This window comes from Dermacentor albipictus, chromosome 5 (genome assembly GCF_038994185.2).
Source record: "Dermacentor albipictus isolate Rhodes 1998 colony chromosome 5, USDA_Dalb.pri_finalv2, whole genome shotgun sequence".
Lineage (NCBI taxonomy): Eukaryota > Metazoa > Arthropoda > Arachnida > Ixodida > Ixodidae > Dermacentor > Dermacentor albipictus.
This window is the reverse complement of record NC_091825.1, coordinates 69,028,549-69,055,470: the sequence shown is the minus strand read 5'-3', so window position 1 is coordinate 69,055,470 and position 26,922 is coordinate 69,028,549. Positions and strand designations below refer to the sequence as shown.

General features: G+C 46.3%; 1 protein-coding gene across 1 annotated transcript; it reads left to right on the top strand.

Moving 5' to 3' along the window:
* The first annotated feature begins 283 nt into the window (after window positions 1–283).
* On the top strand, window positions 284–26,727 carry LOC139059896 (uncharacterized). The gene is made up of 7 exons (XM_070538446.1): window positions 284–874; window positions 12,551–12,771; window positions 17,278–17,579; window positions 19,321–19,559; window positions 21,815–22,050; window positions 25,581–25,818; window positions 25,914–26,727. Exons 1-7 carry the CDS (start codon window positions 428–430, stop codon window positions 26,040–26,042), a joined length of 1,812 nt encoding a protein of 603 aa, XP_070394547.1. The 5' UTR covers window positions 284–427; the 3' UTR covers window positions 26,043–26,727.
* Window positions 26,728–26,922: the final 195 nt, after the last annotated feature.

Sequence of the window (26,922 nt, the reverse complement as noted above, 5' to 3'; positions counted from 1 at the left end):
TTTTATTCTGTCATCGATTCTCGATACGAATGCTTTTCTTAACTTCCCCAATTATTCTTTCTTTTGGGGTCTCGGCTCTTGGCTTCAACCGCAGTGAAGTTTCCCCCGGAACGTGTCATTTTATTTGAAACACTAATAAATGGCCCCAATACTGTTACATTACCTTTTTGTTCTTTTTTGGAAATCTTGGAGCAATTATGCATGATATCGCTTCTGTTTCTCTTCTGCATGGCTTTTATTACCTATTGTGTATTTGTGTTTTTTTTAACGTACCAACAGTTTCTTGAGCAATCCCCTTGTTGTGGACACGTGCCACAATGCGAGAGCCATCTTCATCGTCAAAACCACGCGCCGCGCGGCACGCTTCTGCGTTCCGAGCTCGTGCCAGACGAAAGAGAAGCGCACCAGAACCGAGGGCCTCACGACAATGAAACCCTGGGTCTACAAGGACACCACGATCACCACCACGAGCCAGACAGGAGCCTTCTACAGCACGGGGAGCGGCACTACGTATACGGCAGAGGACATCCCGAGCACCAGCTTCGCCCGAGCCGCCTTCACCTCTGTGCCTGCGCAAGACGTGTCCCTGGCACAGCTCACGTACAGCGTCGAGTCTGGCCAGACGATCGCTGGCCCGGGCAAAACTTATTCGTGCGAGAGTAGCGAGTGGCAGCGTTCACCGTTGACCAATCGTCGTGCTTGCAAGTCCGAGGGACAGCTAAGGGCATCGCCTCCTCTGCTAGCGTCTCGGCGACAGCCTGCTGCCCCGACTGCACTCGAGGCCGAGCAGCATGGACTCCCGTGCAGCCACAGGCCTCGGATGAAGTCGCAGCAGGTCCCCGGACTCGTGAACGTGGCACAAAGAGGACCAACCGTAAGCAGAGGCATAGAACCCTACTCGAGTAGCGAGGCCCAAAGGCCGGTGTTAACATGGTATATTCCCTACAGCTGCTGTGTATTTTAAACCACATTGTTGACCCTCTTTCCGAGTAACCGCAGGTGTTAGCATGAGCATCGTAGTGTTCAAAAATTTATATTTTTATGATACTAGTATATCAACTTCATATCATTATGCTATTTTTTGTCAAAAGTATGACTGCTTGCAGCCTACTTACAATATAATAATTATTAAACAGTAAATGTAATTTGGCAGAATAGCGCTCAAATTGACGCGAATAATTATACTGCAGTATACTTTAAGTCCGCGCACTAAATAATGAGAACATGATTCTTCTCCGCATTTGAGGTTGGTGAAATAACAGGCAAAAAGCCGATAAATTGTTTCCTTGGGCTAATTGATTTTTAGATGAAAAAGCCGCTTTGTTAACCAGTACAACTCGCGAAAAAGAAATTGGCGGATTCAGTCAATAACCACCTGCCAGGTACTCAGCATAATCGCTTTTTCTTTTCTTCATTTGGCGTCTTGCTTCGCGGGCCTCCTTTGTGGCCTGCTGTCCTTTCAGCCTTCGCGGTGCCGGCACTACACGGCTGCAGCGCCGGCAGAGGGCAGCGCCACAGGGGAGCCTGGCTGCAGTAAGCGCCTGATACGTGACGCGGTTTCGCCTATTGGCATAATTGGCTAATCAGTGTAGATTAGTTCTGCCCGAATTTTTGGCTGCGTAGGACGGACGTTGATATTCCACCTAATGTTGTAAAAATTGGGCGCGGCTCGTTCGGAGCATGTTCAGCAGCACAAGCCTACATACTGCTGAAAGGTAATAAGGGGGCCGTGCCACGTCGGGACGTAAATATCGAAAAACTCCCACGTGTTTTGGTAGAAAGACCTCGTGCCCACAAAAATGGGCCGCTGATTCGTGCTCAGAAAACACGCGGCATTTCAAAGAGTGCAAAAAAAAAGATGAAGTGTTTCTGAAAATTTGGCTACCTTGTTCCGATTCCTCAACGCTAAAACTTGTACGTCGCGTAATTCATCACCGGGATGTAGCGCCTCAAACTTCTTTTGCATGGCGACCACGGCACTAGTGCCTAAGGGTTAATTTCCGTAATCCGATTGCCATTATATACCGAAAATTGCCTAAAATCGTCAATTTGCCCCTTATCCAATCGCTCCTTATGTAATACACAAGGAGTCTTTAAGGTAATAAAATGAAGAAAAAAAAGAGAAATTAAATTTGCCTTTAATGAGGTATAGTCGTTTTGAAAATTATATCACCAAGGAAAAATATTGCAAATATATTGCACTGTAGGTGCAACGATTCGTGATGATGCTGCATTTGCTGAGACACTTATTGCTTTCGTGCATTTAGGAATGAAATAATCTTTGGAAATCTAGAGAGATAAAACTTGACAAAAAAGTCGCAGTTTTGCCCGAAAGGCGAAGCATCAATTGGGATAGTAAATTATTAGACTGCTATAAGAAATAAGGATAGTAGATTTATCTGCTGTATAAACTTGTAAAGTTTACTGACTGAGTTAACAAGCATGGTGACACGCGCGCATACGCAACCATGAACACATCTGACTTGATGACCGCGGACACTTGCTGTCAGAATGCTGGCGTGAGGAAGCGTGGCAGCCGCAGCTAGCGAATTGACCTTAACGCTCCGCCTCGCTTCAACGCGAACTAAGCGGCGAGAATATAGCGTACACGAGATTAGATTAGATTATGGGGTTTTACGTGCCAAAACCACTTTCTGATTATGAGGCACGCCGTAGTGGAGGACTCCGGAAATTTCGACCACCTGGGGTTCTTTAACGTGCACCTAAATCTAAGTACACGGGTGTTTTCGCATTTCGCCCCCATCGAAATGCTGCCGCCGTGGCCGGGATTCGATCCCGCGACCTCGTGCTCAGCAGCCTAACACCATAGCCACTCAGCAACCGCGGCGGGTTTAGCGTACACGAAGCTATCAGGCCTTGGCGCACCTAGACTCTGTCCCCATCGCAGACTGTTATCAAGGTAGGGGCCATGTGGTTGGACTAAGTCAACGCCTCCTAGATAGGAGGCCTGTGCCCTCTGGTTTATGACTTCACGCAACTTGGACGGAAATTTTCATCGCGAAGTCGGGCATGATGAAAACGGTGACGTAAAATGACAGCGGCTTACTCGGGGGCGTCCACATTACGTTCTATGGCAGTCGAGCAAGGTAGCATGGCGTCACATATTGAAGTGCACCGGCCTTGTGCTAGCTAGTAGGCGTTGCCTACTAGGTAGCACAAGCCGCGGTGTATGCAGCTGCCTTCAGAGTAGAACCCTTCCCCTCCCTTCCCGGTGCCTCCGCCGCGATGAAAGACATCGCGCTTCCTCCCCACTTTCCCCTGCGCGCGCGAGATCAAGCCACCGTACTTGGCTCACTCTCGCGCGCTTTCACTCGTACACTCAGCATACAGCGCGTGGTAACGATATTATCACACTTGAACTTTATATGGAACATCACGGCGACGCCGACACCGACAACGTTGGCGGAAATGCGCCTGGAATGTCCAGATAGTTGCTAGGGCAATGATCTCACGCGAACGTCTGTAACCACAAGCACGAACATTAGGCAAGGTTATGTGCTGCTCGCAGTTGTCATGTGTACTGAACAATTCTAGTGCCACCCGCTGTGGTGGCGTAGTGCTTCTGACGTTGCACTGCTAAGCCCGAGGGTGCTGGATTGAATTCCAGCCTCGGCGGCTTGATTTCGATGGAGGCAAATGCAAAAACGCCCGCGTAGCGTCGTCCATCGGGTACCCGTTAAAGCGCAACAGGTGGTTAAAATTAATCCGGAGTACCCCCACTATGATATGCTTAATAATCATATCGTTGTTTCGGGACGTGAAAACGCAGAATTCTTTATAAGTGGGTGTTTTAGCGAACAATTTCAAAAGTATTTAAAAGTTGCCTTTGCGGGATAGTACAATTCTAGTCCATAAGTGGGTCTACTCGAAGAGGCGGACATTACTTGCACAAAAACTGAAATGCAGAATCGACCAATCAAAGAAATCAGTGATTAAGCGCTAACTAGTTACCTTATGGCAGATTACCTTATGACAAACTTGTCGTCTTCCTGCAGTTTCTCATCAGAATTCATTAGCCTAACATTAGATTATAATCTGTTCCAGATCATTAAAGAACCTACCCGTGGCTCTAAGGTCCTAGATCTCATACTAACGCATCTGAAACTACAGAACAAGTAACATGCTCGGATGGTTTCAGTGACCACAGATTACTGAATGTATTAATCAGTATCCCATTACCATTTACAGATGTCTCCAGAAAGACACTTCGTGACTACAAGCGAAATTATGAAGTGATCAACATTAAGCTAGAATCAGTTCTTGAACATCAATTTCTACCTTCGTTCCACACCAGATCTGTTCATGTTAACTGGGTCATGCGCAGAGATAAGTTATGTGCATTGATTGAGCAGAACATTCCTTTAATCATCATCATCGTCATCATCACATCATCATCATTATCATCATCCTGGTTACACCCACTGCATTCCACAACCACGGTCCTAATTGTGTCCATGTCGTCCCTACAAACTTCTTAATCTCATCCGCCCACGTAACTTTCTGCCGCCCCCTGCTACGCTTCCCTTCCCTTGGAATCCAGTCCGTAACCCTTAATGACCATCGGTTATCTTCCTTCCTCATTACATGTCCTGCCCATGCCCATTGCTTTTTCTTGATTTCAACTAAGATGTCATTAACTCGCGCTTGTTCCCTCACCCAATCTGCTCTTTTCTTATCCCTTAACGTTGCACCCATCATTCTTCTTTTCATAGCTCATTGCGTCGTCCAGGTTTCTGCCCCGTAGGTGAGTACTGGTAAGACACAGTTATTATACACTTTTCTCTTGAGGGATAATGGCAACCTGCTGTTCATGATCTGAGAATGCCTGCCAAACGCACCCCAGCCCACTCTTATTCTTCTGATTATTTCTGTCTCATGATCCGGATCCGCCGTCACTACCTGCCCTAAGTAGATGTATTCCCTTACCACTTCCAGTGCCTGGCTACCTATTGTAAATTGCTGTTCTCTTCCGAGACTGTTAAACTTTGCTTTAGTTTTCTGCAGATCAATTTTCAGACCCACCCTTTTGCTTTGCCTCTCCAGGTCAGTGAGCATGCATTGCAATTGGTCCCCTGAATTACTAAGTAAGGCAATATCAACAGCGAATTGTAAGTTACTAAGGTATTCTCCATTAACTTTGATCCCCAATTCTTCCCAATCCAGGTGTCTGAATAGCTCCTGTAAACACGCTGTGGATAGCATTGGAGAGATCGCATCTCCCTGCCTGACGCCTTTCTTTATTGGGATTTTGTTGTTTCCTTTATGGAGGGCTACGGTGGCTGTGGAGCCGCTATAGATATATTTCAGCATTTTTACATACGGCTCGTCTACACCCTGATTCCGTAATGCCTCCATGACTGGTCAGGTTTTGACAGAATCAAATGCTTTCTCGTGATAAATGAAAGCTATATGTAAGGGTTGGTTATATTCCGCACATTTCTCTATCACCTGATTGATAGTGTGAATATTGTCTATTGTTGAGTAGCCTTTACGGAATCCTGCCTGGTCCTTTGCTTGACAGAATTCTAAGGTGTTCCTGATTCTATTTACGATTACCTTAGTAAATAGTTTGTAGGCAACTTACAGTAAGCTGATCGGCCTCTAATTTTTCAAGTCTTTCAATTCTATTTCAAGTCTATTCAATCAGAATAACTGAAGGCAAAAATAAACCGTGGTTCACAAAGTCCCTTCACCTACTCAGAAACAAAAAGAAACGTTCATACAGAACTGCAAAACGAACCGGCACCCCGTCAGCGTGGGAAAGGTACCTGAAGTGTTTAAATTGGTACGGCTCCGCTCTCAGTGTAGCCAAAAATAATATTTTCCCCAGGACCTTCCTTCACTACTCAAATCTAATCCCAGAATGTTCTGGCAAATTTTATCTCCTGAACGCAATACTAATGACATCACGTTACACAATAACAAAAGCAACATTCCTATTCCTAACAGTGAGTGCGCTCAAGTTTTTAATAAATTTTTCTCATCCGTATTCACGAAAGAAAGTCTTACTAATTTGCCCATTGTTGCAGACCTAGATTACCGGTACATGGGACCTATTGACATTACTATTGATGGTATTGTTCAACTTATTAATAACTGGAAAGTTTTGTCTTCAGCAGGTATTGACAATATTTATTCTAAATTACTAAAAATACAGTTTCAGTATCTAGCAAGTTTTCATTTCACATTTTTCATCAATATTTAATTGCAGGTCAGATACCCAAGATTGGAAAACAGCCAAAGTCATACCCATCCTCAAAGACGCTGACAAAAACTTGGCTCCACAACCACGGTCCTAATTGTGTCCATGTCGTCCCTACAAACTTCTTAATCTCATCCGCCCACGTAACTTTCTGCCGCCCCCTGCTACGCTTCCCTTCCCTTGGAATCCAGTCCGTAACCCTTAATGACCATCGGTTATCTTCCTTCCTCATTACATGTCCTGCCCATGCCCATTGCTTTTTCTTGATTTCAACTAAGATGTCATTAACTCGCGCTTGTTCCCTCACCCAATCTGCTCTTTTCTTATCCCTTAACGTTGCACCCATCATTCTTCTTTTCATAGCTCATTGCGTCGTCCAGGTTTCTGCCCCGTAGGTGAGTACTGGTAAGACACAGTTATTATACACTTTTCTCTTGAGGGATAATGGCAACCTGCTGTTCATGATCTGAGAATGCCTGCCAAACGCACCCCAGCCCACTCTTATTCTTCTGATTATTTCTGTGTCATGATCCGGATCCGCCGTCACTACCTGCCCTAAGTAGATGTATTCCCTTACCACTTCCAGTGCCTGGCTACCTATTGTAAATTGCTGTTCTCTTCCGAGACTGTTAAACTTTGCTTTAGTTTTCTGCAGATCAATTTTCAGACCCACCCTTTTGCTTTGCCTCTCCAGGTCAGTGAGCATGCATTGCAATTGGTCCCCTGAATTACTAAGTAAGGCAATATCAACAGCGAATTGTAAGTTACTAAGGTATTCTCCATTAACTTTGATCCCCAATTCTTCCCAATCCAGGTGTCTGAATAGCTCCTGTAAACACGCTGTGGATAGCATTGGAGAGATCGCATCTCCCTGCCTGACGCCTTTCTTTATTGGGATTTTGTTGTTTCCTTTATGGAGGGCTACGGTGGCTGTGGAGCCGCTATAGATATATTTCAGCATTTTTACATACGGCTCGTCTACACCCTGATTCCGTAATGCCTCCATGACTGGTCAGGTTTTGACAGAATCAAATGCTTTCTCGTGATAAATGAAAGCTATATGTAAGGGTTGGTTATATTCCGCACATTTCTCTATCACCTGATTGATAGTGTGAATATTGTCTATTGTTGAGTAGCCTTTACGGAATCCTGCCTGGTCCTTTGCTTGACAGAATTCTAAGGTGTTCCTGATTCTATTTACGATTACCTTAGTAAATAGTTTGTAGGCAACTTACAGTAAGCTGATCGGCCTCTAATTTTTCAAGTCTTTCAATTCTATTTCAAGTCTATTCAATCAGAATAACTGAAGGCAAAAATAAACCGTGGTTCACAAAGTCCCTTCACCTACTCAGAAACAAAAAGAAACGTTCATACAGAACTGCAAAACGAACCGGCACCCCGTCAGCGTGGGAAAGGTACCTGAAGTGTTTAAATTGGTACGGCTCCGCTCTCAGTGTAGCCAAAAATAATATTTTCCCCAGGACCTTCCTTCACTACTCAAATCTAATCCCAGAATGTTCTGGCAAATTTTATCTCCTGAACGCAATACTAATGACATCACGTTACACAATAACAAAAGCAACATTCCTATTCCTAACAGTGAGTGCGCTCAAGTTTTTAATAAATTTTTCTCATCCGTATTCACGAAAGAAAGTCTTACTAATTTGCCCATTGTTGCAGACCTAGATTACCGGTACATGGGACCTATTGACATTACTATTGATGGTATTGTTCAACTTATTAATAACTGGAAAGTTTTGTCTTCAGCAGGTATTGACAATATTTATTCTAAATTACTAAAAATACAGTTTCAGTATCTAGCAAGTTTTCATTTCACATTTTTCATCAATATTTAATTGCAGGTCAGATACCCAAGATTGGAAAACAGCCAAAGTCATACCCATCCTCAAAGACGCTGACAAAAACTTGGCTCCACAACCACGGTCCTAATTGTGTCCATGTCGTCCCTACAAACTTCTTAATCTCATCCGCCCACGTAACTTTCTGCCGCCCCCTGCTACGCTTCCCTTCCCTTGGAATCCAGTCCGTAACCCTTAATGACCATCGGTTATCTTCCTTCCTCATTACATGTCCTGCCCATGCCCATTGCTTTTTCTTGATTTCAACTAAGATGTCATTAACTCGCGCTTGTTCCCTCACCCAATCTGCTCTTTTCTTATCCCTTAACGTTGCACCCATCATTCTTCTTTTCATAGCTCATTGCGTCGTCCAGGTTTCTGCCCCGTAGGTGAATACTGGTAAGACACAGTTATTATACACTTTTCTCTTGAGGGATAATGGCAACCTGCTGTTCATGATCTGAGAATGCCTGCCAAACGCACCCCAGCCCACTCTTATTCTTCTGATTATTTCTGTCTCATGATCCGGATCCGCCGTCACTACCTGCCCTAAGTAGATGTATTCCCTTACCACTTCCAGTGCCTGGCTGCCTATTGTAAATTGCTGTTCTCTTCCGAGACTGTTAAACTTTGCTTTAGTTTTCTGCAGATCAATTTTCAGACCCACCCTTTTGCTTTGCCTCTCCAGGTCAGTGAGCATGCATTGCAATTGGTCCCCTGAATTACTAAGTAAGGCAATATCAACAGCGAATTGTAAGTTACTAAGGTATTCTCCATTAACTTTGATCCCCAATTCTTCCCAATCCAGGTGTCTGAATAGCTCCTGTAAACACGCTGTGGATAGCATTGGAGAGATCGCATCTCCCTGCCTGACGCCTTTCTTTATTGGGATTTTGTTGTTTCCTTTATGGAGGGCTACGGTGGCTGTGGAGCCGCTATAGATATATTTCAGCATTTTTACATACGGCTCGTCTACACCCTGATTCCGTAATGCCTCCATGACTGGTCAGGTTTTGACAGAATCAAATGCTTTCTCGTGATAAATGAAAGCTATATGTAAGGGTTGGTTATATTCCGCACATTTCTCTATCACCTGATTGATAGTGTGAATATTGTCTATTGTTGAGTAGCCTTTACGGAATCCTGCCTGGTCCTTTGCTTGACAGAATTCTAAGGTGTTCCTGATTCTATTTACGATTACCTTAGTAAATAGTTTGTAGGCAACTTACAGTAAGCTGATCGGCCTCTAATTTTTCAAGTCTTTCAATTCTATTTCAAGTCTATTCAATCAGAATAACTGAAGGCAAAAATAAACCGTGGTTCACAAAGTCCCTTCACCTACTCAGAAACAAAAAGAAACGTTCATACAGAACTGCAAAACGAACCGGCACCCCGTCAGCGTGGGAAAGGTACCTGAAGTGTTTAAATTGGTACGGCTCCGCTCTCAGTGTAGCCAAAAATAATATTTTCCCCAGGACCTTCCTTCACTACTCAAATCTAATCCCAGAATGTTCTGGCAAATTTTATCTCCTGAACGCAATACTAATGACATCACGTTACACAATAACAAAAGCAACATTCCTATTCCTAACAGTGAGTGCGCTCAAGTTTTTAATAAATTTTTCTCATCCGTATTCACGAAAGAAAGTCTTACTAATTTGCCCATTGTTGCAGACCTAGATTACCGGTACATGGGACCTATTGACATTACTATTGATGGTATTGTTCAACTTATTAATAACTGGAAAGTTTTGTCTTCAGCAGGTATTGACAATATTTATTCTAAATTACTAAAAATACAGTTTCAGTATCTAGCAAGTTTTCATTTCACATTTTTCATCAATATTTAATTGCAGGTCAGATACCCAAGATTGGAAAACAGCCAAAGTCATACCCATCCTCAAAGACGCTGACAAAAACTTGGCTGAGAACTACCGACGGATATCACTAACGTGCATATCCTGTAAAATGATGGAACATATTATTGCATCTCACGTTTACCATTATCTAGAATCAAACAACTTTTTTTTCATAATCAACATGGTTCCAGGAGAGGTTTGTCGTGCGAAACGCAACTGCTTGAATTTACGATAGATTTACGTTTTAACACGGACTCAAACCTTCAAACTGACAGCATCTTTCTGGATTTTTCTAAATCTTTTGACCGCGTAGCTCGTTGTCGCCTGTTTTTGAAGTTATCATCATTAAAACGTGATTCACTAACTCTATCCTGGCTTCGAAATTTTCTTTCTAACAGACAGCAGTTTACTTTCGCTAACAGCTTCTCCTCACCCCTTTCAGATGTTTCATCCGGTGTTCCGCAAAGAAGCGGTCTTGGTCCCTTAGTCTTTCTGATATACATTAATGACATACCCAATAACTTATCATCATGCATGCGCATTTTCGCTGACGACTGCATTATCTATCATGCTATTAGCACCTCTGATGACCACCTGACCCTCCAAAATTACCTTAGCCAAATTATTAATTGGTGTGACACCTGGCTAATGACATTAAATTCATCAAAATGTAGTGAAGTCCTTCACCCGCAAACGCATTAACTTGGACTATTCTTACTGTAATAAAAATGTCCCATTATCTCAGACCTCGCCATTTAAATATATAGGCGTAAATCTTTCAACAAACCTCTCATGGACTTCTCACACTACTACCATCTGTGCCAGTGCTTCTCAATCACTGGGTTACCTGCGACGTAACCTTGGGAACTCACCTCCACTTATCCGCAAACTGGCATTTCAAACATTTGTTCGCCCTCGACTTGAGTTCGCCGCTCCACTCCGGTCTTCCCACCGAAATTAACATGTTGGAATCAATCCAAAATAGAGCCGCACATTTCATTTCCCTGAATTATGATTACCGTTCTAGCGTAACTCAAATAAAGATTCACTTTTCACTTCAGCTGCTAAGTAATCGTCGCGACATAGCCCTTTTGTCATCATTTGATAAATACGCCCACCACATTAACAAACGTTCCCTGCACCTAGAAACGTCATCGCACACGCCGCACAGATTACACAATCATCATAGTTTCATGCGCATCTATGGTAAAACCGAAGCATTTACTTCGTCTGCAATCCCACTTGCCATTCGGCTCTGGAACAACCACCCCGACAACATAGTTGCGGAAACTGACCGTGAAAAATTCAAGCACTCATTCAACTCGCTTAACCCTTGTTAACCATTAATATCACACTCACTGTTCTGTGTTATTTTTTTCTACCTTTTTCTTGCACTGCTATACGTTTGTTACAAACTTATAGAGTTCCCTTTAATTGCACTCATACGCAGCTTTATGTATCTAATAGGTTTCTCTGACTTTTAGGCTGTGCACTTCGCTGGTGTTTTATTATCTTTATTGCTAGATTGTATTTGCTTGATTCAACGCCCCCCCCCCCCCTTACTCACTCTCCATGTAGGTGCCATGTAAGGTATTTTACAAATAAAAATAAAAATAAATAAATATGGTAATTGGCAAATTCCAGCAGGGGAGTTCGCAAGACATTCGCTTGGAACGAATTCACAGCATGACACCAGTTTCGACTTATTAATTTGCGAACGTTGCGAAGAAAGGCATTGGCGTTCCAGTTTTGTGCTTCAATGTATAGCATTTTGATGTGACATTTTGTTAAGAAAGTAAGTGGAACGACAGTGCATTTTTACCGCAAGTTTGACGGCACATATTTCGCAAATGGCGTCATCCACCCAATATATGCAGTGCAGTCACACCCGGTATAATTTGTAAACTGCAATATGTGCCTCATGGTAATTAGTTAATAATTTCATTTGTGAGATTTGCTAAATATTATATTATTCGTTTCAGTTATTTGTGCACGTAACGTCCGCTTCTTCGACCTGACCAACTCATTGACTAAAATTGTACTATCAGCCATCGGCAATTAAAAAAATTATATATTCGCTGAAACACCCTGTATATACAGATGTAGTGCTACAAAGTTGTCTCTGATAAATTTGTAGGAAACTATATGGGCTTGTTTACTGCATATTCCAATGGCTAGGATAAGATTGTAACAGAGCCATTATTATGTAACAATTTCATAAGTATTGTCTAAAACATCGCGGCTATGACGCATTTCCGGCTCCTACAATCGCTTGCGGCTTCTACAACCCGCAAGAGCAAAACCTTTGAGATTCGTTTAGTTAATATCGAGGAAGCGGTCGCTGGTGGGCGTGAACGTCTCCTATACCAATACTATTCTGTTTCGCGCTTGGTCAGTAGTCTGAGCGGCACTCTTCTTTGCTGTTACAGGAATCAGCCAGCCGCGAAGGGTGTATGTAACGAATGTATAGTATCAAGCCAAAGGGATCGTTACATCACAGCGGCCCAGACCACGAGAATGTGATTGATCCATGGGATACAGCCTCTTTAAAAGATGCACCTCCATGAGAAAACGGGAACGTTCGGCATTCTGTTCTTTCACTTACGCAGCATACCACGGAGACAACGCTGTGGACTGCCGGGTCGTCATCGACGTTCCCCTTTATAGCCTCCCCGTCAGGCCCGTGGCGGTGCTGCCGACACTCAGCCTTCCTGTACACCGCGGGCAGCGACTTGAGCAGCACCGTCGACAGTTCCGCCACTACCAGCAGCAGCGCCAGCAGTGGCACAAGTACCAGCAGCGCAAGCAGCGGTGACAGCGCCCGAGTGTGGTACGTTAGGGGCCCTCTTATTTGGGGGTTCATCAGAGGTCGATTGACGGGCAAAGACTTTATTTTTTATTATTTTTTTAAAGCTGGGTGTAATAATTTCCCGCAGGCGCACGAGTGGTTCGACCAGTGACATGGTAGATGAACACAGGGAGCGTGTTTGAATTGCATGATAACGAGCCTTATCGGTTTTAGTTTTACGCTGACTGTTTACTTTGACTGTGACACTGCATGGTGAAGTGTTTCTTTTCACATGTAGCAATGCTCGCAAAAAAAAACACTGAAAAGGAGCTTTTTTTATAATATGCCTCATCATGTAACCAAACCACTGGCGTACTCTATCATTTTTCTGCATCTCGATAATACCACTACACTATACATTTTCTTTCGTAGTATACTAGTCGAGCACCTCTTTTCAATTCTGCGAGCTTGCAGTAAAAGCGAGTTTTTGGAGTTGAAATCGGACTTACTGTTGGCACATTAATTCAGTATCATGAAAAATCAGACTCACGATCTTCATCATAGGAAGCCAGAAAGGCGCCAATATTCAAGTCGTACATTAGTAACCTTGTGTAGAGTCCATATGTTTCTATAGTGAGTAAGCTATCATCCGAGCCTATCATCCGATCTCCTCGGATCCCACGGACACTTTCATGGACAATAGATGTCATAATTTTAGATGTGTGCTGAATGGACGAAAAGGCTGCTTTATATTTCCCCCGAGGCCTAACAATTTTGTTGCCACCGATTTAGGGTTAGCAAGAGATCGCAACCTCATATTATAGCTTCACATGCGGCGACACGTAAACAACCGCTCGTCATTGAAAATGAGCTGCTGTACGTTGGTCCACCTTATGTCTGCGGATGCGGAAACACGCTCGCTCACGCGTGATCCAAATTGGCCATCCCCATCCTAATTACCCAGTGGAACTGTCGAGGTTTCAAGGCCCACGCTAAGCGGGCCAACCTACGATTTTTCCTCACAACATTCGAGCACCTTCCTACTGTGGTAGCCCTCCAGGAGCCAGGGAGTGGCGCCACACTTACAAATTACACCACGTTTCAGCAGGACCCCCTCTCCTGTATCTGCGTGCATAAAAATTACACGGCCAACTTCGTTGACCTTGACCTCAAAACAGAATTCTCGTACGTGATGGTGACCCTCCTTCCGCTACGAAAACAGGACCCACCACTACACGTTCTCAACATTTATTGTTCCCCTAAGTTAGCCAACATCACTTTCGCAGACCTTTTTAGCCGCGCCTTAAAGGCTGCGGGCAGGGATCCCCTAGTGATCGTGGGCGATTTCAACGCCCCCAGCACACTTTGGGGATACGCGCGTGAAGAGAAACGTGGACGTAAGCTGGCGGAACTTATGTCCACGCTGGGCCTTACTCTCCACACCGACCCTGCCCACCCAACTCGCGTGGGTAACTCCGTGACACGGGACACGTGTCCGGACCTAACCCTCACCAAAAACATTCAATATGTAGACTGGGTCAACACCGAAGAGACCCTCGGTAGCGACCACTGCATACTCAATACAACTATTCGCACCCATCCATTGGCAAGACCTTTCGCACAGGCAAAATTGCCCGATTGGACCAAATTCCGACAAACATACACCAACTCGACCCCCATTCAGGAGCAAGGGTACCGCGTCTGGTCCCAGCAATTGGTTTCCACCCTTCGCTCCACGGAAACTCAAATTCAACTCTCAGAGGCGACCCCGGAGGTGGACAACCACCTCCTTCACCTCTGGGAGGCCCGGCACAGCCTTGTCCGCCGATGGCGCCGGCAAAAACACAATCGGAAACTCAAAATTCGCATCGCTGAGCTCACCCAACGAGCGGCAGAGTACGCGGCCCAACTCGCTGACTCTAACTGGGTGGACCGGTGCAACACGGCCGCGCGACAAATGTCCAGCCGGAGTACGTGGCGCCTCTTCCGCGCCCTAATCGACCCCACCCAAACTCGAGCAGAAACACAAAAACGTCTCCAACGAGCCATTCACTGCTTCGATGGAGACACTTCAAAATTGGCATGCAAACTCCGAGATCAATACCTCTGTACTCAGCAGGACCCCCGAGGGCCCGCGTACTCGTATGCAGGTTCCGAGAACGCGGAGATGGACCAACCATTCCAGCTGCACGACCTGAAGGCGGGCCTAGCAAAAATGAAGCGAGGAACGGCACCGGGACGGGATAAAATTACAGTCAAATTACTTGCCAACCTTCCCGACTCTGCCTACTCCACACTCCTCGCTTACATGAACTCCATTTGGATCGGGGAAACACCCCTCCCAATTGATTGGAAGACCGCTCTGGTCACCTTCATTCCCAAAGCTGGTAAAGCCATCAACACAGACAACCTCCGCCCCATCTCCCTTACTTCTTGTGTGGGAAAATTAATGGAGACGATGGTGCGCGACAGGCTGTCTGAGTTTCTGGAGAACAAAAATGTTTTCGCAGACACCATGTTCGGATTCCGCCCACACCGGTCCGCACAGGATGTCTTGCTTCAACTTGACCGAGAAATTCTCGACCCGATCGAATATCCCCTAAGTGACAAAGTAGTACTCGCTTTGGATTTGAAGGGGGCCTTCGACAACGTGACCCACGAAATTATTCTAACACATCTTTCCCAAACAGATTGCGGCCGAAACACCTTTAACCACATTAGGCAATTTCTCACTGACCGACAATCATTCATTCGGATTCAAGACAGCGAACACGGCCCATACCAATTAGGCACGCGAGGGACCCCGCAGGGAGCGGTCCTCTCGCCCCTCCTATTCAATTTGGCGATGATGAAACTTCCCGCTCAGCTGGCGAGGGTCGACGGCATCCAGCACGCGCTGTATGCCGACGACATCACCATCTGGGCTAAACACGGCTCGGTAGGAGAAATCGAGGCCAACCTGCAGCAAGCCGCGGACATCGTAGACAACTATGCCCGTCGATGCGGCCTTCAGTGCATCCCGTCCAAATCTGAATTTGTGCACATACGCCCCTCACCAAAGTGCACTACCCAAATCGACCTCTCCCTTAACAGTGGACCCATACCCGAACACGACGAGATCCGAGTACTGGGGCTCTTTATTCACAAAAATCGAAAAGCTGACACAACATTGGCCAAATTGCGTAAGGTGGGGGACCAGGTGGGCCGGATGGTCCGCCGGGTTTCGAACAAGCGCGGGGGGTTACGATGCAAAGACGCCTTGCGGCTGGCGCATGCATTTGTAACCAGTCGAGTCCTTTACTCGGCTCCATACCTCCACCTACGCAAAGTTGACGAGAATGCACTCGAAGTCATTCTCCGTAAAATCTACAAGCGTGCCCTCGACCTCCCGGTCAGCACCTCCAACCTGCGCCTCCTGGGCCTGGGGATGGTGAACACCTTTAAAGAGCTGCGAGAGGCACACTTGATGAACCAATACACGAGACTCTCTAAAACGCCGTCGGGTCGCCGCCTCCTTGCCCGACTACACATCCATCATTCAATACATACGGAAGAGCACGTACATATCCCATCACAGTGGAGGTATGCCCTGCACGTGCGCCCTCTTCCGGTCAACATGACACGAGAGGACCATAGCGGCAGACGCCTCGCGCGGGCGGAAGCCTTGGCTCGCCACTACGGACACAAACACGGAGTCTTCTACGTGGACGCCTCCGGCCCGTACCATGGGGGTTGGTACACGGCCGCAGTCGTCCACCAAAACACAGCAGTAAATGGACTCACTTTCCGTGCACACAACATTACACACGCGGAGGTGGTTGCCATCGCGCTAGCCGCCGCAGATCAACACTCAAGGGTCATCATCACCGACTCGAGGGGTGCTTGCCGCAATATTGAGCAGGGGCACATACCGTACCTTGCCTACAAAATTTTGCAAAACAACGACTATCTCGGTGCCCCCTCGCACCGTACGATTATCTGGACTACCGCTCACACGGGCCTCGAAGGAAACGACACGGCCGATGCCGTCGCCCGCGCGCTCACTTTCCGGGCATCACCTTCGTCCCCCACCGATCCGGACCCCGAACCCAATCCCGCCTATACTTTCAAAGAGATCGTTCAGCTCTACCAATCTGGCCATGCCATCTATCCCAAGCCCTGTAAGGGCCTCACAAAGGCGGAGGGGCGCATTGTCCTTCGCCTTTATACCAAAACTCTGCTGTGCCCGGCAGCCTTAAAATACTTTGACCCCGCTTGCACGGGGGAGTGCCCGCACTGTGGGGAAAAGTCCTCAGACATTTTCCACATGGTATGGGCATGTCAAAAAACCCCAAATCTAACCCCCCTACCCAACCCTTCCCGGGTGGACTGGAGGCAGCCCTGCTCGGCTGCTCTGACCTGACGGCCCAACGGGCCTTGGTCGAGCGGGCCCGGGCGGCGGCCGACGCCAATGGGCTCACGTAAGGGGGAGCCCACCTAGTGTTGATGCAAAACTTATCTGAATAAATATTTTTCAGACAGACAGACAGAGCTCACGCGTGGTCGCAGGCCTCCGCGCGCAGTGCGCGTCAGCAGCAGGGCGGCCCTGGCCCCGAACACCCGTAGCTGCGCTGTCGACTGCACGCGACGCGACGTGGCCACGGCGACGGACCTGCCGCCGGGCGTGCGCACCGAGAACCTCTCGGGCGGCTGGATGGGAGGCCGGCTGCCTCTGGCGGTCGGCGCTGCACTCCTGTCCGCACTGCTGGTCGTCTCTGCGCTGGCCACCACTGTCGGCATCGTGAACCACCGACAGTCGACCACGGCGCCTGGAGGTGCCGACGAACACCGCCTACGTGACGCCGTCGCTGGTGAGCTGCTGCCGCGTGCGACGGACAGCGGACACTTGTGTCCTCACCGCAGGCATGGAAGCGGCTTGCTTTGGGCATTGATAATCTTCGTGGTACTGTTTGAGAGCCGACACGTCATTAACGGTGGCTCGAGGCAGCACGTTAACGCACGGCGTTATACGAGCGCTTCTATAAGCTAATGTTAAAGCACGGCGGCATTGTTCCCGCAAATTTGATCCCACAAAATTTTCATTTCATAACCCGAGAAATATAGCCAGTTCATCAAATAAGAAACCCAGCGGTCATCATTATTTAAGGTAGTGTAACGTACGCTGCACCTAAATGTGAAAACATGCTTATCATAGAGGCCACTGTCCATGAAGAACAGCATTACTCTATCTCTGGCATCCATGTCGTTCTTCTATCCACTTTCCGCCTCAATTTCAGTTCAGTCTTTGCCAGTGTGTTGATACCGGTGAAGCAAGAGCAGAAACTGAACGCAGTAGCTTATGGCATTCACTGTCCGACCTGTTATAAATAAATCAGTTTTTACGCCCGCGTCAATATGATGCGCCCATATCAATTCAGCCACATCTCTGCCGCGATGTTATTTCAAATGAACACGTGAAGGAAATCGCCATTTACGGATCTTTCAAATGTTTAATCTGCTTTTTACACATTTACCGTTGGTAGCCTTTAATGAAAGAACCGAAGGATTTTCGGCCTTTCACTCACTGCCACAAAAACTGGGTACATTTCTTCTGCTGTACAGGGAATCTAAGCGTAACGATGGTTACAACTCTATATTTTGTATAATATTATATCGAGTTGTCGACAATTTCCTCTCGTGAAACTTCGTGTACCTTGCTAATTTCCACCGAACTTAATATATTCGACAAAACATTGCGTATGAGTAAAGAGAGAGCGAGAGAGAGAGAGAGAGATAGAGATTTTATTTCCATTAAAGGGGGGCAGATGGGTCGACCTCAGCAGCTGCGCTGTAGTCCTCTATGCTGCACTGAGCTATAGTGGAAACATCGGCTGTATAGTAGGCGCGCCCTCTAATGTAGATATGCATATGAGCGAACTTCTATAGCCTTAAATGGACAGTAAAGAGAATGATTAGTGGAACCTTATTAGTAAATTAGGCTTATAAGAATTGTGAAAGAGGGAGACGAAACTCGATAAGCAAATAGCAAAAAAAAAACCCGCTAGAATGAAAGACAGGGGGCAACGCCAACTCAGAGTTCCCGCAACAGCTTGTCGTGACATCACAGATTTTCACGGCGTCTGGCTAGGTCTAGATAACTGTTTATCAATAATGAGGACTATTTTTGTATTATATAGTGCCCAAAGAGTGAACTTGTTAGGCTTGGGGGATTGTTACTGGGCCACAGTGCCGTAAATGCCAGAAAATGCACTGATATTTGTAACGTCACGCTGACGTTCTGGCGGTGTAGTTGTGTCGCGCATTGGAAAAAAAAAAGAAAACTTGGACTTGCTTTATTCTACTAACAAACCTCTGTTCGAGGAATGAAGAACAGTGTTTTCGAGGAATATTTTATCCGTCTAAACAAAGTTAGTGTTTCGCTTTACTGTCCCTTCGAGTACACCTTCTAAACCGCCAGTTCCGTAATGGCTAACGAATTTCCTGCAAAGTATCTCTTCGAGCAGCTGGTGGTCCGCTTTCGGGAACTATTTCGACAACTTGGCCTCGTGTACCACGTGACTCGATCCCTCTTGGCACCCCCTCTCGCTGCAGGATTGGCAGCCACCAGACCGCTGCTGCCTGGAGTGCCGTATACGGAGTACCCACTATGGCATGATGCTGGCGTCCCAGCTGGCGAGGCGGTCACTGACGCCGCCTGGAAGTGGCCGTCGACTGCGAGCGAACCAGTCGACGGGGATTCGACCGTTGAGCAGCCGGCTGTCGGATACGGCAACGCAAGCGCTAGCTCCGTGACTGCCGAGAATCCACTGGAACAACCGTTCCGGAGATCCGTAAGTGTAAACATGACGAGCAATGAATGAGAGGGTGCTGTTCTTGGCGCTTTGGAAAACCAGCCCGATCGCGGCACGTTGATCTAGTTCAGGTTTCTTCTCGTGGCGCGTGCATAGTAAATTGTTTCGCTTTTAGAACGTTTACGTGTTGACTACATAATTTTCGAAACTTCGGAAGAGTTGGGCCTGTGGTGGGTAACGTCAGTAATCTGCAGGTCTTCTGGCTTGGAGACGTGATACCCGATGCACCCGTAAACGCACCCACATCACGGACCCAATTGATGGGTAATGCTCATAAAGTGACTTATATTTGTAAAGTGGTGTCCTGTGATGTAATCTCGGGAGCCTTTTTCGTATTAAGTAAGCCTGATGTTAGAGAGCCCCATGCTCGCGAGTGCAATAACGCGCTGTTAACTCCAGTCATTGACCAAATATGTAGATTAACGGTCTAATGGCACAACTGAACAGACCACGTGTGAGGTCTGTTAACGTATGGACTTATATGGGCAGATACAATGGCGGTAAGCACTTAGTATATAAATGTCCATATGCTTCCCAGTGCTCTATTCGTGCGTTCTTAGTAATACATATAAATGTGATTATAACGAACTAGAGTATAGCGGATTTTACTTCATACGTTATCCAAAAAGCAAAATTCATTTAACGACATTCATACAAAGTAAATGCTTGAAATTCAATTCAATTCAATTATCGGGGTTTACACGCCAAAATAATTTTCTGATTTTGAGGCACGCCGTAGTGGAGGACGCCGGAAATTTCGATCACCTGAGGTTCTTTAACGTGCACCTAAATCTAAGTAATAGGGGTTTTCGCATTTCGCCCCCATCGAAATGCGGCCGCCGTGGCCGGGATCTGATCCGTAAATGCTTGAAAACGAAGAAGAGAATGGGATGTGTATATTTAACCTAGAGCGCCTACTATTGGCGCCATAAAACCACCAGCACTGGCATATACACTGTTTACCGCATGCTTTTATTACGATAGCAATTATTTGGACACTCCAGGCGCATTCCTGCCGTCATCGTCCCAGTCAGAGTGGCCGTGATGTTGCGCGCAAAGTCCAAGGGCGATAGCATCGTCGCCGCGTGCCGTATGCTGTATGTGCGAGTGAAAGCGTGCGAGTGTGAGCCGACGATGGTAGCTCAGTCTTGGGCGCGCAAGGAAGGAAAGCGGCCAGGAAGCACGCCGTATTGTGTCGTGCGCAAGGCAACGAGGGGAGGGGAGGGAGGGGGAGGAGGCGTTCTACTACGGCGGCCGCTGCGTATGGCTTGGCCGCGCAGGCCCCATCTTTGAATCCGACCTGCGATGGTGACAGTGCTCTGACTGCTTGTAGCTTTCTGTGTGGTGTGCGCGCTCGCCGCTTAGTTTGCGTTGACGCGAGAGGCAACATGGAGATCATGATGTTCGCTCACTGCTGCTGCCGCGCTTCCTCCCTCCATCGTTTTGACAACGAGTGTGCTTCACAATACGCTCGAACCTAATAGCGTATGGTGCCATGCGAAGCATAACCTGATAGACTACCGGGTGTCTGTGTTTGCTACCATGTGTTGCTGCGAGTCGGGTCGCCATGGTGAGCTTCAACACAGTCGCGCAGCTTTGCTCTGTATCCTCTATAACGAACTCGTCATAAAGTTTGTATAGATCGTTATACCTTAGTATTTATTTATTTATTTATTTCAACATACTGCAACCCAAAAGGGCTATTGCAGGGGTGGGGATATACAATACAAGCACTGAACATCAACGATTAGTAATATACAATAGAAATTCATCAATATATCCAATTACCTGATATATCGAAATGAAGAAAGGAGACAATGAAGCGACAAAAAGCACACGGGTAATTATTTTTCTTTTTTAAATTCGATATGTAAAAATAATAAGAAAAAGGGGGAATGGAAGGGGACGAAAATGCAATTAACGCAGATGAGAGCGGAACGCGAACGTTTCGCATGAGGCGCACGGTGCAATACCAGTTCAGCTACCGCGGTGGCCATTTCTCCGACCGTATTTCTCTATCAGTTCTATAATTCAATTAAAGAAAACAAGTAATTTCCGATAAGCTGCCAATTTTCTTTGTATCGCTGTAACTAAGCAACAGTCACGGCCATCCATTTTCCCATATGTTTATCGACCATCTACATATTGAGCTATTTCTAGCGCAAGAGCCACTTCGTTATAACCGGAGTTTCGACTGCATGCGGGAGGCTCACGTACACTGCACGTTGTTCCAGACGAGGCCCGAATGCGGCGTCGTCTTCTACACGTACTGCCGGGAGCCGCGTCGCGAGTTCGTCTACCGGGCCTCGATCAACGCCTGCCTGGCGACCGGCGACGACCACCCGGCGCAGCTGTGCAACCGCGGCCCCAACCGGTTCGCCTCGTGGCGCGAATGCGAGAGGAGCTGCGTGCTCGTCCAGCCGCCGCACGAGGCCTGCCTCGACAAGACGCTTCTGCTTGGCTGCAGGAGGTACGGAACCTTTCTCGTGCTCGCATAGCTGCGGGCTGGCCGTCATTGTGACGCCATCGGAAACGGCGCGTTAAGCTTATAGTGAGAAATAACAAATAAGGTAATGCCGTAGAGTTCTGCCAGTAAAGGACCCTCCCGGTTTGCATTGCTATCGTGAAAACTAGAGGCACAAACTCTGTGCATTAACTACGAATTTAAAGTATGCGATAAAATTCAACGAATAAAACAGAAATTAACGTTATCCTACAGTAGCCACCGGCCGAAGGCACACGTGAACCGACGTACTTACACAACGCCCCACGGGGCACTTGCGGGATGTTCCAGAGTACGGTCGATGCAAGTGTCAACTGACTGAGAGTTCAAAGGAGGAATATTCCCATAATTCTGCAATGTTTATTTGCTATTTTAGCTTGAGGAACATATAGTGAAACACAATGAGGTCATGCTACGTCGTCAGTCTTAGACGCCGTAATTCATTTGTTGTTAACCCTTAAGGGGAATCTTTAGTTCGGGACGAATTTGAATGCCGGCAGAAATGATTTTTGAGACAAGCCCCTTTTAATGCAACTGATCGAATTTAAGGCACAAAGTTAAGTTCTAGTCACTTAGGAAACGGGATTTTGATTTAGGGCCCCGAAATTCCGATGAAAATTGCAAGAAATTGGTAAGTCTTAGAAAAATAGAAGCACACAGTTTACACGATGTAACTCTGCACTAAAATTAGCCATCACAATCCTGTAAATAGCACTTGCTGGAGCATATGAAGAGGACCAACTTGTTGCAAATTTGCCCCTTGCGTAAAGCTGTTACAACGTTTACGATGGTTTTGTGAAAGACCTGCTCAAAAGTTAGAGGTCTAATTGGGACGGTAAAAAATAGAGCAGTTTTGTGTGTTTTACATACGTTATTAGCTGCAGTTGCAGCATTGGTATTGTTTTTATTGGTGAGAGAGAGAGAATTGTAAACTTCATTGTTTGATTTCTGAAATATTGTGATTTCCAACATCTTTTATTAAAACATCGACGGCCTAAATTAAAGACCTGTTTCCTAAAGTCCCTATTGGAAGCATAGTGGAGTGCCATATTGTCCTTAATAAAATCGAACTAAACAAGCAAAAAGAGCCTAGCCATTTTCCTTGCTAGCAAACTTTGGTTCACCCCTGCGCCGGATCCTTCCACTGGTTATGGCGTTCATGTGCTGAACTCCTGGAATTGAACTATATTCCTGGCCGCGGCTGCTGCCTTCCTATAAGGTCAAATGTAGAAGCCCTCCTGTTTAGATGAACGCTTAATAATCTAACGTCCCCGAAACTAATCCGAAGCCATAAACTACTGCTTGTCTCGAAGGCTTAGGGGTTCTCGGCGACATTTAATGCCGTGAATGAAACAAATGTGATCAGCAGTGGAAGAAAAAAAGAACTTTCAGCCGCTTGTTCGGCCACGGCCTATCCCGTCAAGTCTTCCTGCGTGACTTTTACCTTGTAAGAATCTTACAAGCCTCTTTTATAAAGCGATAAGATGTAATTATCTCCAGAAGAAAAGCACCGCTAAAGAGCATATTGAATTCCTTCGGCCCATATACACGCTGTTTCTTTTTTAGCCACACCAAATTTTAACAGAATTGCCTGTGGCAGACAGCACAATTCTAATCCTTGATATAACTTTCTCGATCAGGTGGCCATTACTTCTGCAAGAAATCTAAATAATTGTTTATATGTTTTGCATAATTGCGTTAATCAACTTTTTAATTATTAACATTACGGTGACTATATCAATCTACGAATTATAGCCGGGGATGTCTCAAGGCATGTTCTCTTGGAACGAATTTTCAGGACTGCACCAGTTTCGAGATATGAATTCTCAATGTGTCACACGAAAAGCATTGGTGTTCTAGTTAATTTTTTGCTTCATTGAGTAACGCAGCGTGTTCAAGAGTAACTGGAACACAAATGCATTTCGTCGGACACTTTGCAAATTGATATCTCGAAACTGGCGCAGTCCTGAGAATTCGTTCCAAGTGAATACGACTCGCGAACTCACCGGCTATAATTCGTAGATAGAAATTGTGCGGTAATGTTAATAAATAAAATGTTAATTAACGTAATTACGCTAAACATTTAAATTAATATTTTGATTTCTCGTATAAGTAATGACCACCTGCTCCAGTAATTTAGATAAAGGATTGCAATTGCGCAATATTAGGCAATGTAAAAAAATTTGGTGCGGCTAAAGAAACACACACTGTATGCTTAGATAAGGCCATCGTAACCCCAGTTTTATTACATCGTACATACTGTGAGTATCGATGATCTCAACATTACAAACGCTACAATCTGTTGCTGAATATTGAATTTAATAAAATGGTTACGACGACATTCCGCAATATATCCTTAAAATATAGTCAGAATCATGTAGCAGATAGTATATTTTGCCAAAGACCTCTTGCATCCTCTAAGCTACCATGCGACGAGGTAAATAAGAAACATAGCAATAGATAAATCGGAAGGTATAAGATATTATGCCATATTTGATGCCTGTATCCTTCACTAGACATTCTGTAAGCTGCTTGAGGGTATCTTTTTTAACTACCTTGCTCTTAGTTTCATTAAGCGTGGCCAAATCGTGTGATTATACTGGAGTGATAAAATTTGATTTTGTATGGCCGTAATTATTTAGTCGCGCAAGTTGAAGTCGTTCAATGAAACGGATCCCTCTCATGCTGAAATAAAGGTACGTTAAATCGTTCACAAGTGATACCAGAAGCAAGCTTCTGTTTTGCTGAACCAAGGTCGTAAAGTTCAGGCATTGGTCTGCTATTTATGTGGGCGTCTCGCTATATTACAACAACAGTCGTTAAAGTCAGGCGAAGAATCTGGTAGCACACATACGGCGGCTGCTTGCAGTGAGCGTGCAGAGTAAAGCACATCGTTCATTTTGATGTTTTCACTCCGGTGTTATAAGCGCTCCGAAATTCTTGAGATTTACTGGTCCGAGGGCTGGTACCATATTCCGTGGCGCCAAGCCATTTATCGAGCACTTTTTATAGCTTTGCTGATTACTTTTGCTTCTCTTCATGAAACACACCGTAAGGCCCATAGGCATTAAGCACGTACTGTAATAACTTTATGGGCGTGCGGCAAGTCCAGCAGAGCATTGCGGGCTGCGTGGTTGAGTCACTCATTGTACGAGACGAATATTTGGCCGCGAAGCTGCACCGATGTGACACGCCGACTACATATTCTTCGAAAGCGCGAGTGCCATGTCGGCAATACTGTTTATATTTCTTCATTCCTTACGGAACCGCCACTTCCATAACCAAGCGCCTTGGTGACGCCCTCATCACATAAAAGGTGGCGTGGCAGCGCTAGCTAGATTTGAGGCGAGAGGATATTTCTCTCCTCGTTTTTTTTCATATACGGCAATGTAGTGCTGCCACGACGCGAACCTTTTCTGACCAGCCCATTCTTCTATGCTGACGCGCGGTTCACCGCGTCGCTGACCCGCCTGTCGAATTGCTCTGCCCTTCCGCAGGCAGGACGTCCGCACCAGCTGGTGGTGGTTCGATGGCCGGGCGTGCGTAGCCTGGAACTTCCCCTGGGGTGGATGCCCTGCCAACGGTAGTGCCGTGTTCCCCACGGTCGGCCAGTGCACGGCCCACTGCACCAACCCGCGCTACCCGCCCTGCACCGCTCCACGGAGCGCGCCCTGCGGCAGCGCGCAACTGAAGTTCCCCTTCTTCGCGGCAGAGGCGCCTTCGTCGGCGGTGCAGGTAGGACATTAGACAGTATAATAGCAAGAGCTTGGTGGCGCAACCCACCGCCCCGTTCCAAAGGGGACGCTCATAACATCCATCCATCCATCCAGGTCGAGAGGCGCTGCTTCAGGTTGACGCGGCGCGTGCTGGAATCGCACCGGTGCCTGACCGGCGCCAACCGGTTCCTCACGAAGACGGCCTGCGAACTGACGTGCAAGAAGCCGCCGGCGCGGCCCTAGTGACAGTGGCGCGACCTCAGGGCTGGCGACAAGGAGACATAACAATGGCATGGCAAAGCTTTATCCACCCGCTGGTGTATTTTATTGGAGTTAGCGTTTATGGGTTCGTTAGAGGACGTTTACTGTGACGTAACTAAAATAATAAAGACTATTGCTTTTGTGATACTTGTGGGGAGAATGCCTGCTGTGGAGCGGGTAACCGGTGGCACACATACCCTATTGAGAAACTGGTATCCTTTGCATGAAAAAATATTTGTTCAATGTTACGTGCTATTTAATTAAGTGGTACATGTGCGCTTTAAAGCGAGATGAGATATTATACACAACGTATGAGATATTATACACAACGGTTTTCATTTGCGATTTATTGTTTCAATACGCAGACTACTAGTGCACTCTCTGACACTATGCTTTGTCAGTTTGCATTGAAGCATATACATAACTAGTTTATTCGGCAACAAATGCTAAGTACCCCAAACCGGGGGATAAGGCACAGGAAGCTTCACTCTAGTGCCCTTACTGCAACAAGTACAGTGTAACGCGCATTATCTTATTTAGGCGAATATTTCTTTGCCTAACTCGCCCGAGGTCACAATGGCTACTGGGTTGGTTTCTCCCCAAGGAAACTGAACCAGTCACGGAAATGGTGTAAGGAAATCTCGGCGGATCCTGCGGCGGCTTTGCTCGCACATCGGTCGCGTGTCAGGATTTCCGTGGTCACGTTGGCGCAAGGATGTGGGGAGTTCTGGTTAAGCTGAACATATAACCCCCCCCCCCCCCCCCACACACACACACACAAACGCGAATGTGTATTGTACATTTATAGCGGAAATCAACATTTTTGGGGTATTTATATGTGCCATCGTTACAAAGTTCACAC